Here is a 15,006-nt window from a genome sequence, read left to right as displayed (position 1 = left end):
ATCCCTAACTGCCTCTTCCTGCCTCCCTGATCACCCCTACCTGCCCTCCCCTGACAGCCTGATCTTGCCCCCATCTGCCCTCCCCTGCAGGCCTGGTTGCCCCCAACTGCCCTCCCCTGCCAGCCTGATCTTGCCCCCAACTGCCCTCCCCTGCCAGCCTGATCACCCCTAACTGCCTCTGCCTCGGCCCCCACCACCATGGCTTTGTCTGGAAGGAAGTCAGATGTCCAGAAGATGGCTGGTTGACCTGGTCTAATTAGCATATTACCCTTTTATTAGTATAGATAGATTATATAGGATAGGACTGCTTAAATGGAGGGGAAAGCCTTTTCCAGCAGGAGGAGATGCTCTTGGCAGACAAAAATACATAATCCCTATATCTGGACTGATAGCCAGCCATATGCACTATACTGCCAAATAGGTTATTAAAAAATTGAACCGCTTTCTTACACCTTACACCAAACAGCTATTGCCCTTAAAACCCCTTCTCAGCCCCCAATTTAGGTTCTGCCTTCGCAGTTCACCCAGATTTGGTTCTGATTGGTCAGTTTCTATGCCAGTCAGCATTAGTAGCTCCGCCTCCTAGGCAGCCATTGGCTCCTCACAGTTCACCCAGATTTGGTTCTGATTGGTCAGTTTCTATGCTAGTCAGCATCTCTGGGACAATCTCCCGGCCTGATCCGCAGCCCCCTTTGCAGTCGGTGCTGGGTCGCCACAGCAACCCAGCACTGATTGCAGAGCTGACTTCTGGTCGGTCAAGCCTTTGGTTGTTTTGGACGTTATGGACCCTGGGTTTTTATATATTAGGATTATTTGGGGGAGGAGGGAGCATATATATGATAATTTGAACTTCAACCCCAGTTTCTTTTCTGAAACAAACATCCAGTCAGTCATATTTGTCTTTATGTCATATAGTTTAGGCAGTATTCTCAAACTTTTAGTCTCAGAACCTGTTTATCAAAACTTATTGAAGATCTCAGAGAACTTTTGCTTATGTAGGCTGATGTTTACTCCATTAGAGCTTAAAACTGAGAAAATTTTAAAATATTTATTCACTTGAAAACAATACATTTATTACATGTTAAAAAATATATTTTTATAAAATTAACTACATTTTAAAAACAAAGAGTTTAGTAAAAACCATGACATTATTTTATACTTTTGGGAATCGAATTGATGTATGCCTCAGTAGAAGACAGTTGCATTTTCTGTTTCTATACTTAATTGGCTGCTATATTACACACCATGTGCCTTCTAGAAAACTCCACTGTACACTCACGAGAGAATATGACAGAACACAAATAACATGCTTATGTTATTATGAAAATAGTTTTGACCTCAAGGAGCACCTTAAAGGTCCCCAGACTATACTTTGAGAATTGTTGCTTTAAGTATATTAGTGGCAGAAAATAGGAAGAAATTTTCAGTTTACTGCAAAGATTTTTTTTTTAGAGAATTAAAACATTTTTACGACTATATCTATTAAATCTGTTGAAATATACAAAAATTTCCATTTAGTCTGTTGCATATAAAACTATTATAATTAGGAGAACTACATTAATTAATCTTCCTTTTAAACCTGGTTTGGTTAACTGAATACTCCTACCTCCACACTCTGACTTCTTAACTGAGATTCCAGACATGTGTATCCCTTGTCCTTGAATTGACATCTCCAATGGGATGCCTAATAGCCATCTGACTTCACATTGTCAGAACAGAACTCTAGGTTTACTTCCGTAAACATGAACGGCTCTCACTTTTGTCCCTCAGAAAATGGCACCACCATTCACCCAACTATTTAAACAAAAAACCTAAAAGTCATTCCCAACTTCTCTTTTTTGAGCTCCATGTGACATCTACTGTATGAGCTGCCAAAATAGACCTCTTTCCTTTGGATCCCACGCTGCCATCCTAGCCCTAGTATCCCCATTTCCCCCACAATGTTATATTTTTTCCAACTTTTGATATAGTGTAATTAATTTATCTACTTATAAAACATAAATCAGATCCTATCCCATCTCACCCTAAATTCTTACAATTCTATATAAATTTCTTGGAATGAAAATTAACTACTTACAGAGTCCTACATGTGGCCTGGGCTCTACCAACCTCTCCATCCTTAACTCACACCATTGCCTTCTTTCTGTCTCTTTAACTTTCCCCACCATCTAGCTTCTCTACTTGCTGTTGTCCTCATCTGGAAACCACCATCCAAGCTTCTGTGTGCCTGGCTTCTTCCTGTCATTTAGGTCTCAACTCAAATGCTACCCTCTAAGAGAAGCCTTCTCTGACCAGGTCAATCATTGCTAGACCCACCTTCATGATTCTCTTACATCACCGAGTTTCACCTAATTTATTCATAAATATTTCACTATATGAGGGTATTTGGCTTATCTCCATGCATGTTCTTTGTCCTTTTCCCCTACAACCATCACGAGAATTTAAACTCTAGAAAAGCAGGGACTGTATGTGACTTGTTCACAGTTGTATTTTCAGTGTCCACCCAGATATAGTCAGAATTGAATTATAGGAATAAATAAATAAGCAAATGAATTAATAAGTGAATCATAGTCAAGACACTGTATTGCAAAAATAACTTGATTAAATGCTGTCTTTGCTATTCTCAATTACCAAGGAAAATACAAAGAATTTCATATATTCATGGACTACAGCTGTCTGCTTTATCTTTAATGCCTTTCTACTTTTGTACTAACTCACCATATGGACGGGGAAAAGCATGGTAGTTCAGCAACATCTTGTATATATGTAACCTAATTTTCAAAACACACAAAAATTTGCTGAACATTTTTCTTATTTCGTGTCTTTGATCTTTAGAATTTATGTAATAAATAAAAATTTAAATATATATGATTAAATGAAAAGATTTTCAAGACTTTCCAAACAAGTCATCTTAATTTTTTAAGAGAAAGATAAGCAAAATGGTACCAAAAAAGAAAAAAAACACCTATAAACTAAGTCTTTTTCTTTGCAGACTAATTTTTAATTCATTTAAGAGCCTTATCATTGATGTTTATTATTGTTGTTATTAATCTCTTTCTTATTAATTTAAATTTACCCAGAGGTAGAATCCTATATATGATATTATGATCACCCCATCATCTCCTACAATATAATCTAAACTCTAAGAATGAATAATTTTATGTAAATTCATACACATAAATATGAGCACACAGTACAAATATGTACATATGTATATTTCCAACAGGGTGTCAATAAAAATCTCTGCACTGGAAATACTGAAGCAAATTATTATAAAATCTTTAAAAAAATTGTTTTAATTTGAGGGCATGTACCAACATTGAATAAACCATCAGGGACAGCATAAAAGTATATTAAGATCATTGCTGAAGGTATTAAACACTTCAAAACATTATGAAATTTAATGTAATAGTAGTATAAAATTGTGCTCTGTAAACATGATCCAAATATAAAATCTAACATTGAATTATGCTAGCCATAAAAATATTAATATATATGATAAGTATGTGTGTGAATTATGTTCTAGTCATAAAATGAATATACTGCATTTGGTAAATATGTGTATGGCTTTCAGTGAAAGGTATTGCAACAGACAATTAAACTCTCCTAGGAACAAATGTTCTCTTTGTTCTTTTTACCACTGGGGAATAAAAGACATTTTAAAGAAGCATGCTCAGTTTTAAAAGGAAAATTTGAAACACATTGACTATTAATTATAACTTGCATAAAGTTTTAGTTTTCCTCTGTAAATACATCATCATGTATTTGTGAAATGGGAAACCGCCTTTCACAAGAGTTGTACCAACTTCAGTAGATGCTTTTTCTAATATGACTTTGCTATTCATAAGTGAACAGAGTAACTTCATTTGCTATGATATTGAAAAGTATACAGAGTAACTTAACTGTTCTTGTTACAGTATACAAATAGCAAACAGCAAACAAATAAAATAAATTTGGTTTTAAAAGCATTTGCTATTATTCTTATGAATAACTATAAAGAAGTTTATGATACACAAAAAGCAATTCACCTTGATAAAGTTGGGCAAATTGAGCAGGAAAAATGGTACTAAACAAATCATTAATGTAAACATCTTAATAATAATTCCTTGATATTTTAATATGCATGAAATGTGAATTCTCAGAAATTGGTCTTAAGACCATTTTAAGTCATCTATGATAATTCAGAATCTCCTCGTACTACTTACAAAGCTTTAGTACAAGAATATTTTTGTTTTCATCAGAAAAGAGTTTATAGAAGGGGCTAAGTATAAAGATCAGATTCAGACTGCATTCTTCCAAAGTTATAACAGTTAAATTCAAATAGAATATGTGCAATTACAGGCTACTTTCTGAAATGCAGATCAAGGGAGAATTCCAAAGAGACCTATTCTGATGCTCACTGGTAGGAATGGGGTGGGCTGTTGCCATGGTAGACACCCCATGAAGCTTCAATGTGCTGGGAAGTAGCTCCAATCTGCTCTGCCCTTTGAAAGTGTGCCAAAATGATTACTAACCATTTAAGGATATTTCATTAGAGGGATGGATATTAAAAGCATTAGTCTATCCAGCCCTCCACAAAAATCTTTGAAAATCTTGTTAGAGACCTTGAAGAAATACATCTATGTGTTTTTAAAATGAACCCACAACAATTTAAAAATCCTGTTTAATGTTCAGCATGCAAATTACTCAACATATCCATGTAATAATGGCTGAAATAAATTTCACCTCATTAGCAAGAAATCAATGTGTCATTACATTATTGCCAAAATGGTACTGACCCATGTTTTATTTTCACTTTTCAGTTATGATGTTTTAATTTTCATTAAAAGTGTATCTTAAACTTTCAAATTTGGCTTTTTCTAAAGATTGAAGAATAGAGAAATTGATATTTTAGCAAAATAAGTCCTCATATAAGTAAAAATCCATAACTGTTATGAAGAATACTAAGAGAAAAAATATATACTTGTATCTTTTTAACATAATCCGTGACCTGCTTTACCAATTTCAGATTAATTTTTTGAGAAAAATGATATGTTTTCAAATATCATCTCAGAAAAACAAGCATATAAAATTGTAATTATTTTAGCTTTCATGAGTCTTCAAAAGTAAGGAAATTCACACTATTCATCATCTCAATGTAGTACATTCAGTTCCACCATTAATAATTTAGAAAGACAATAGGAAACTATACATTAGTAGAACTACATGTGATAAGGCCCTATTTTACAAAATCAAACAGGAACCTAAGTAGCCAGATGAGGATTAAAAACACTACCTTTCAAAATATGTCAGTTTTTCAATAATGATGTTCTTGACCAATTCATCTTGCTAATTTTTCTTGAATTGTACAAGAAATACCATTACTTGACTATGGCACATATACATAAATCCTTATATATGTTAGCCAAAAACAATATTACTCAGCTTAATCACCTACCTCTATTCATCAAATTTGTCACTAAATGACATAATTATTGCCAAATATAAAATCTACCTTCACAGAAACACATTATCAAGCATATTTAAAAACATATTTACTGCCCCCAGAGGACAATTTATAAATGTTATATGTTGGGGGGGGGGGGGGAGTGTATTGCCCTTTCAGCTTCCTACTTGAAAAGAATAGCTCTTTTTTAGACCATAAATGTGGATATGTTCCTTGATTGATAACAGCTTACACACTCCACCAATGCATGGTCACACATACACATACACACATATACACAGGCATGAGAAATACTTGCCTTCTATGTCTTACAAAGACACAAAAAGCACCAAACAAGAAGAAGATAGATATATTCGACTATCTTAAAGCTATTAACTTCTGTTCATCAGAAGCTATCACAAAGGAGGGAAAATATAAACTATAATTGGAAGGAGATATTTGAAATACAAGTAATTCACAAGGATTAAGCCCCAAAATGTGTAAAGTCAACCAACCAACCAACCAACAGAAAAATAGGTGGAGAATACTATGGGCACTGACAGAAGAAACACAAACAGCACATAAACGTACAAAAATATGCTCAATATCATCAACAATCAGAAGGAAAATAACTGGAAACAATCCAAATATAATCAGTAGAAGGATAAATGAGTTGGGACATATACACAGAACAGAATATTGAAGAGCAAAAATTTAGTAGAAAAATGTACGCAGTCTTATTGATTTTATACAATATAAAGCTCAATAACATTTAAAAGTAAACATGCACATGCCCTGGAGGGGGATGGTTGTGCAGAGGAAACCTCTGGAAGACTGGGTTCCCATAAGCTCACTTGAAGGCTATCCATTCATGGACCCGCAGACAGACTCCTGGTGTTGGAGAAGGGATGGGAGGTGTGTTATGAGTCAGCCACAGGGAATCCTCCACCTGCACAAAGTTTCCCCGTGCAGATGCTATGCAGTCACTGCTAGAATGCCTGCTGGGTGGGGTTCTTGCCATCGCATCAAGGTGCTCATTTCACTTTTTTGCAACATATTAATTAGCAAAATGCTAACTCTAAAGTCTTCTTCCCTATAACTTGTATTTCTTCTTTCATCATTTAGATTCATGAAGAATCGTTCCCCTTTTGTGTGACAATCTCAGCATTTACTAGTAAAAACAGCCTTTCCTCCTTGCTGGTGTTGTTCAGTGGTTGGACACTGACTTATGAACCCGGAGATCAGGGTTCCAATCCCAGTTGGGGCACATGCTGGGATCACGGGCTCCATCCCTAGTGTGGGTGTGCAGGAGGCGGCCAATCAATGATTCTCTATCATCATTGATGTTTTTATCTCTCCCTTTCCCTTCCTCTCTGAAATCAATAAAAAATATATTAAAAATAAATAAATAAATAAAACAGCCTTTCCTCTTAAAACTTCCATCTACACATGAAATAATGTCAAAATTTTTAAAAATATGTGTTATGCTCCCTATCCTGGCTCAAGCATATTAAAGTTTTTTTGAAGGGTGGCACCCCAAAATATAACATGATATCCCACATGCCCTCTAAATATATCAGTTTCCTGCCATGAACTCTATAATTGAAATATATTTTAATATTCACATTTAAAACTTTCAGAGACTCGTTATTTATGACAAATTTTCATAAATAGATGTTTATTTTGTTTTTCTTTTTATATGAACAGTACATAAGCTTGCACTTTAACATTAACGTTATAAAACTTGGTCCTATAAAGGAACTGCAAAAATAACTTAAGTGCTTTGGTATTTCATCCATTCTAAAGATCTCTCTCAGATTAACATGAAAAACTCATCAGGTCAAAAGGCAACACCTCATTTGGGAGAATAAAACGAACTGTTTCTCACGTTAAATTTACTAAGAGAGCTAATTTATATGAAAATGAATTCCATCCTTTCATACTCTCAGGTAGTGTTTTAAATGCCAACTGACATGGAGAGGCTCATCATTAATGTTCAATTTCATATAAAAATCATTCTTTAAACCCATTTTCAGTACATCATTTAATTATATAAAGAGTGAAATGTTTCAGGGGGCAGGAGTAATACAAGTTACAGTATGAATTTGTATAAGTTTACTGTTGATGGTGCCTAGCATGATTCATGTCCAGGTTGAAGAATAAATAGTGACAGACACCAGCCTAAATAGGCAAACCTGGTGTCAACCAACTCACTGGAAAAAGAAGCAGATGACCAGTCTGCAGAAGGCATAAGTAAAACCTAGGAGCAGTAACAACAGAATAGTGCCTGGCTGGTGTGGCTCAGTGATTGAGCTTCAACCAGGAGGTCAAGGTTCGATTCCAGGTCAGGCAGGGCACATGCTGGGTTGCAGGCTCGATCCCCAGTAGGGGATGTGCAGGAGGCAGCCAATCAATGATTCTCTATCATCACTGATGTTTATATCTCTCCCTCTCCCTTCCTCTCTATGAAATCAATAAACACACATTTTGGGGGGAAAAAATCAGAAACATGAGGCTAGCTAGTCCCTTGAGAACTGATGTAAATAATCCCAGATCACTTTGTGTACTTAAGTCCTATCAAAATAATCATTGTGTGATGAGCTGAAATAATTGTTCCTTCTTAAATTGTTTTTTTTAACCTGTGAGAAAAAATAAAATCAATGCTATTGATTGCAGACAGAAAAAATAAGGCCTTCAGGTACACAGCAAAGTTCAGTCCTAAACAATGACACAGAGGTGCACCAAGATTAAGCCAAATCACAGCCATTTTTCAATAAGAAAAAGGAGCTAATAAGAGGAGAGGAATGGATGTGAGACAATCTACAGAAAGGTCAGTAAGCAAGTCAATGTTTAAAGGATGCACAAAAGCCAAGAAGGTATTTATAGGAAACATCTAGATTATTTTCTTTTTGAACTATTGGCCATTCAAGTTCTATTGTTTTCTTGCAGATAATCAAACCACTTTTTTTTTTACCTTACGGATTGAGGTTGTGCATTTTATATGAGCTTCCAAAACTGGGCTCTCCATAGCAAATATGTGCCAACAGCACTTGTAATCTGTATATTTTGTAAGTTAACTATAGGTACTGGAACTCTGGAGCTGGATGGCCAAGGTTTTCACCACAACATACTAAACGTATGATCTTGGCCAATTTATTTAACTTATCAGTTTTTCATCTATTAACATGTGGATAATGTAATACCTTCCTCTTAAGGTTGTTATGAGGATTAACATTTTAATCCCCATAAAGTGATTAAATAGCACCTGGCATATCTAAGTACTAAATAAAAGCTACTATTAACAAGCATCTCATGAAAAAAAATTGATGATTTTATTTAAAAGTTTAACTTAAAACAGCCAATGATCAAAGAACACTAAAAGACACTTGCCATTTTCAGAAAATAAAATGTAATCTATCTGCATCCACAATGAAAGATCACAGAAAACACTCAAAACCAGTATCTCTAAGCAAATCCACCATATTAATGGATATGAATAGCCATTTTTAGTAGGAAAATATTAGATTAAGTTCCCAAAGAAGATATTTTATTCACATCAACAATTCTGAATCACTAAATCAAAATTTGTTTTAGATGACAGTAGAGTGAAGTTTCTGATTTTAAAAAGGGAGGGAAAGAATGTAAGAATATTAACAAATATTACATCAGAATTAAGGCCAATTATATCCATTCATTTAAGAAAATCTACACTAATAAAAGAGAAACATGGTAATTGGCGTACGACCGCTACCCTTCCCATTGGCTAATCAGCGTATCCTTATGCAAATTAACTGTCAGCCAAGATGGCGGCCGGCAGCCAGGCAACTGGAAGCTAACAGGAGGCTTGCTCAGTTCCCCGCCGGCCTCTGAGCTTCAGTTGGAAACATAGTAACATTTACAGAAGATAAACAAAACTCCAGAAAGCTCCTGTCAGTCAGCCGGGATCTCAGAGCTGGAGTCGCAACATTGTTTCGAATACAGAAAACAAAGGCCAGAAACCTGCTTTCAGCCGAGCCTCAGAGAGAAAGCCGGCTCTCAGCTCCAGTGACAGCCATGGAAGGTAAATAAATGCCAGAATAAAAAAAAAAGAAAAAAAGGAGAGGTTTGGAGCTCCAGTCACCCGCCAGCCTGAAAACGGCCCTCAGCCCCTCACCCAGACTGGCCAGGCACCCCAGTGGGGACCCCACCCTGAAGCAACCAGATGGCGGCTAATTTGCATGCTGAAGGCGGGCGGCAGCAGGCGAGGCTGTCTGCAGTCTGGGACCCGGATCTGTGACCCTGCCGGGCGGGATCAGCGGAGCCTCGAGGCCTCCTGGCACCGGGATCAGCATCACAAGGGGCAACGCCCAAACGCCCTGATTGCCCTGCGGCTCTGTGTGTGACAGGGGGCAGCGCCCCAACCCCCTGATCAGCCCTGCGGCTCTGTGTGTGACAGGGGGCAGCGCCCCAACCCCCTGATTGCCCTGCGGCTCTGTGTGTGACAGTGGCGGCGCCCCAACCCCCCCACGGGCCCTGCTCTATGTGAGACGGGGTAGAGCCATACCTCCCCATCGGCCCTGCCCTGAGTGTGACAGGATGTGGCGCCTCAACTACCCCCCCCCCCCCACGGGCCCTGCTCTGTATGTGACAGGGGGCGGTGCCCCAGCTCCCCTATTGGCCCTACTCTGTGCGTGACAGGGGGGAGCTCCTCAACCCCCTGATTGGCCCTGCTCTGTGTGTGACAGGGGGCAGCTCCCCAACCCCCTGATCAGCCCTGCTCTGTGCATGACAGGGGGGAGCTCCCCAAACCCCTGATTGACCCTGCTCTGTGCATGACAAGGGGGAGCTCCCCAAGCCCCGATGGTCCCTGCTCTGTGTGTGACAGGGGGCAGCGCCCCAACCCCCTGATCGGCCCTGCTCTGTGCATGGCAGGGGGCAGCGCCCCAACCCCCTGATCGGCCCTGCTCTGTGCGTGGCAGGGGGTGGCGCCGCAACTTCCCTATCGACCCTGCCTTGAGTGTGACAGAGGGCGGTGCCCCAACCCCCCAATCGGCCCTACCCTGAGCGTGACTAGGGGTGGCATCACAACCTCCCCATCCGCCCTGCTCTGTGCATGACAGGGGGCGGCGCCCCAACTCCCCAATCGGCCCTGCTCTGAGCCCGACCAGGGGCTGCACCTAGGGATTGGGCCTGCCCTCTGCCACCCGGGATCAGGCCTAAGCCAGCAGGTCATTATCTCCTGAGGGGTCCCAGACTGCGAGAGGGCACAGGATGGGCTGAGGGACCCCCTCTCCCCCCCGAGTGCACAAATTTTTGTGCACTGGGCCTCTAGTCTACACTAATAAAAGAGAAACATGGTAATTGGCGTACGACCGCTACCCTTCCCATTGGCTAATCAGCATATCCTTATGCAAATTAACTGTCAGCCAAGATGGCGGCCGGCAGCCATGCACTGAAGCGAACAGGGAGGTTTGCTTCCTCCAGGGACCCCGGACTCTCAACTGCAACTCTAAGCAACTATTATATGTTGCAAATAAGAAGCTAAACAAAACCGGCTGTCAGTCAGCCCTGGACCGCAACATTGTATCCATGTTTTCAGCAGCGAGGCCTCAGAGCTAAAGCTGGCCCAGAATAAAAAAAAAAAAAAAAAAAGAAAACAAGGAGCGGTTGGGAGCTTTTAGTCAACTGCCAGAGGGAAAACAGCCCTCAGCCCCTCAGCCAGCCTGGCCAGGCACCCCAGTGGGGACCCCCACCCTGATCCAGGACACCCTTCAGGGCAAACCAGCCGGCCCCCACCCGTGCACCCAGGCCTCTATCCTATATAGTAAAAGGGTAATATGCCTCCTGGCACCGGGATCAGCGAAGCAGCGAGGCTCCTGGCACCGGGATCAGCATGACAGGGGGCAGCGCCCAAACCCCCTGATCAGCCCTGCTCTGTGCCTGATAGGGGGGAGCTCCCCAACCCCCCGATTGCCCTGCGGCTCTGTGTTTGACAGGGTGCAGCGCACCAACCCCCTGATCGGCTCTGCTCTGTGTGTGACAGGGTGCGGTGCCCCAACCCCCTGCCCCCACGGGCCCTGCTCTGTGTGTGACAGGGTAGAGCCATAACCTCCCCATTGGCCCTGCCCTGAGTGTGACAGGGTGCAGCGCCCCAACCCCCTGATCTTCCCTGCTCTGTGTGTGACAGGAGGCGGTGCCCCAGCTCCCCTATCGGCCCTACTCTGTGAGTGACAGAGGGGAGCTCCTCAACCCCCTGATGGGCCCTGCTCTGTGAGTGACAGGGGGCAGTGCCCCAACCCCCCTGATGGACCCTGCTCTGTTAGTGACAGGGGGCAGCGCCCCAACCCCCTGATCGGCCCTGCTCTGTGAGTGACGGGGCAGTGCCCCAACCGCCTGATTGGCCCTGCTCTGTGAGTGACAGGGGGCAGCGCCCCAACCCCCTGATCGGCCCTGCTCTGTGCGTGACAGGAGGTGGCGCCGCAACCTCCCCATCGACCCTGCCTTGAGTGTAACAGGGGGCGGTGTCCCAACCCCCCAATCAGTCTACCCTGAAAGTGACTGAGGGTGGCATTGCAACCTCCCGATCCGCCCTGCTCTGTGCATGATGGGGCAGCGCCCCAACTCCCCAATCGGCCCTGCTCTGAGCCTGACCAGGGGCTGCACTTAGGGATTGGGCCTGCCCTCTGCCACCGGGGAGCAGGCCTAAGCCAGCAGGTCGTTATCCCCGGAGGGGTCCCAGACTGCGAGAGGGCACAGGCCGGGCTGAGGGATCCATCCCCCCCCACCCCCCAGTGCACAAATTTTTGTGCACCGGGCCTCTAGTAAATTATATTCAAGTATTTTCTAAGACTCACTCATATATTTGAAAACATAATTAAAATGTAAACAGAGCCTTGGCTACTTAATCTACTTATACTGCTGCTTAAGGAACCTAATACCAAATAATTCTGATTAAAACTTGAAAGTAAAACTTCTACTGGGCAGCAATTAAGTATCTGAAAGTCACACAGCTCATTTTACTTGAAAATACATGTTAATATATTTACACTACCTCCAGATGAAGTTCCCCAGCCATCCTAATTAGTGAAGTCTTACCATATGAATATTCTCTTTTGTTAAAATGATGAGAAACTGTGGCATTTAGGTATGCAATAATACTTGGGATACTGCCCAGTCTACAATAAAAATCAGTTAAGGCACATGTTAAACAAGCACTTTATAAAGAACACTTCCTTTAAATGAAGAGATGCAGGAAAAATTGGACTGATTTTCCATGTGAACTCCTTGGATGTTTTTTGGAATGTCTTAATAATAAGTGAGTGTGTGAAAGATCCTCTATATTCTATTCATTCATTGTTGCTATGGTGTACCCTTTATAAATATTAATGCTCACACATGAAAAAGAATCCACCTATAATAAGAACACTGCTATCTACAATTTGAGAAGATTGAATGTGTTGATAAAAAACTAATTAAACAATGAAACATTTCCTCAATTAAAACTTACAAAAAAATAAATGACAGGGTTTGTTTTTCTTTTAATTATTCAGATATAAAGATATTAGCACAAGATCAGTCAAAGTTACAATGAACTGGCTAGAAATACAGCTTGGGGTCAGATTGGCATCAGTTTATAAGATTACTAGAGGCCCAGAGCACAAAATTTGTGCACAGGCAGGATCCCTAGGACTGGCCGGCGATCAGGCCCAATCTGTGGGGTGACCAGTGGGGCGATCAGGGGCCCCTCTCGTACCAGCCTTTGCTGGCCTGGTGCCTCCCACTTGCTGGCCCTGCCCCCTCCCCCCACCACCAGTCGTGGCCTGAGGGCTGAGGGCAGCTCCTGCATTGAGCATCTGCCCCCTGGTGATAAGTGTGCATCATAGCGACCGGTCATTCCACAGTTTGGTCCATTTGCATATTAGGGTTTTATATAGATAGATGGTCACTGTAGGGACTTTAACTGAAAGGAAATGAGCACTCATTATTTCAGGATTTTTTTCTTCTCACAAAAGGAAAACATGTCATTATAAATTCCAAGTTAGAAATACACATTATTAAAATCTACCTTAGCATAAAACATATTTATATAGTGCATGCCTCAGTTTTTTTAAGAGTAGTTTCTATCTTAGTGTGCCCAAGATTTAGGAAAATAAGCTATCACTCTTATTAATTAGGCAGCTAAAATGCCATCCAACCTTTATATCTGCCTCTATCACACACACATAAGACACTGGAAACATTCCATCCTCTTTTTATGGAAGCATCTTAGCAGAAAACCTAGTCACATACTGAAAGTTAAAGACAGAGTTGAAGATGCTTTGATTATCTGACCAAACATACTTCTAATAGACTTGAGCTGCCATGGAAGCTTTCTGAGCTTGCTCAGTGATCTGACAGTGTCTGGTCTTAGTGCAATAAATCACATTTTTCTCTTTCAATGATCATACTTCCCTGCCTGGAGAAATATGAAATTCTCATATTAATATCCTAAACACAAGTACTTCATACAATTAGCATCTAAGTAGTATTTCACCTCTTTTCAAACTGTTTCTCAACAAAACAAAACAAAAAAGAGAGAGAGAGAAAATGAAATTGGTTCATGTCATCTGTGTGCAGGCTGATAAGCTGAAAAGGGAATATTTTGATTTTCAAAAGAGCAGAGTTACAAACCATACCTTCCATGACATACACCAGTGACCCCACGTCTCCTTCTTTGATGATGCAACTGTCTTTGCCATACTCCACTGGGTACATACAATCCACAATCTCCTGGATCTGCGACAGCTCCAAGTTCTTCATGAAGTCATTGTCAAGGATGGCTTCCTTTATGAGATCCTTGGACCTAGGACAAGAAAGGGAAGATTTACTGACACATCTGACAAGTGCTTTCAGTCTCTGAGGGTTAGCAGAGCCGGACAGTACAGTGTTGAGCACACTACACACGCATTTTCTTGTTAGGAATCCAACCGTTTTCTGAAAGACCTGAGAACACAGTAATTTCATGGCCACAGGAAAGGCACTGAGAAATTTTCCTTTAAGTGAAGTATCATCGAATGGACATGTGACAAACAAGAAAATCATACAATTCCATTTTGTTTTAGAATGTTTTTTAATAGCCACAAAGATAGTGGAAAAACCAATGGACACACATTTTAAATTGAAGTTTGCAACTTATTTTAAGAATGTGAACAAAATACAACATTTTATAGAACACTATTATTATATTTATGTATTATAAAAGAACATCAGGACGTATTGTGCCTCTTCCATTAGGTTTTATGATCCATGAAGTGAGAAATAATTTTTAATTTTTTTCTCTACTCTATGCCCATTGTCTACCTGCCATAATACTGGTTATATATGGGTACTCAATAAAAAATGGTAAGAAATGGATTCCTAATCATTTGGAATGGAAACCACTGGTAGAAATATGAGTTATTTATTCATATCTCATCCTTCTGTAAGGAATATTTATTTCTCCAAGCATCTAAATTGAGGTAACCAGAAAGATAAAACTCTACTGAACAAGACATTTCAAACACATGATTTAGACATGGGATTAAATGGGTAGCCAGTGGGGAAAATATTTTAAAATTCTATAA

At 40.5% G+C, this 15,006-nt stretch overlaps 1 protein-coding gene across 2 annotated transcripts in view; it reads right to left on the bottom strand.

Annotated features, from left to right (window-relative positions):
* Positions 1-15,006, bottom strand: part of PRKG1 (protein kinase cGMP-dependent 1) — a 1,083,951-nt gene that overhangs the window by 921,629 nt on the left and 147,316 nt on the right. For both annotated transcript variants that reach the window (XM_070432782.1, XM_070432781.1), the window contains exon 2: positions 14,080-14,246. In XM_070432782.1, coding sequence (XP_070288883.1) covers positions 14,080-14,246 — 167 coding nt within the window. The remainder of the gene's footprint in view (positions 1-14,079; positions 14,247-15,006) is intronic.

The sequence above is a fragment of the Myotis yumanensis genome, unplaced genomic scaffold, assembly GCF_028538775.1.
Source record: "Myotis yumanensis isolate MYYU_CA2020_CCGP unplaced genomic scaffold, mMyoYum1.0.hap1 SCAF_13, whole genome shotgun sequence".
Classification (NCBI taxonomy): Eukaryota; Metazoa; Chordata; class Mammalia; order Chiroptera; family Vespertilionidae; genus Myotis; species Myotis yumanensis.
The sequence above is the reverse complement of the archived record's forward strand: the minus strand, read 5'-3'. Positions and strand labels throughout refer to the sequence as shown.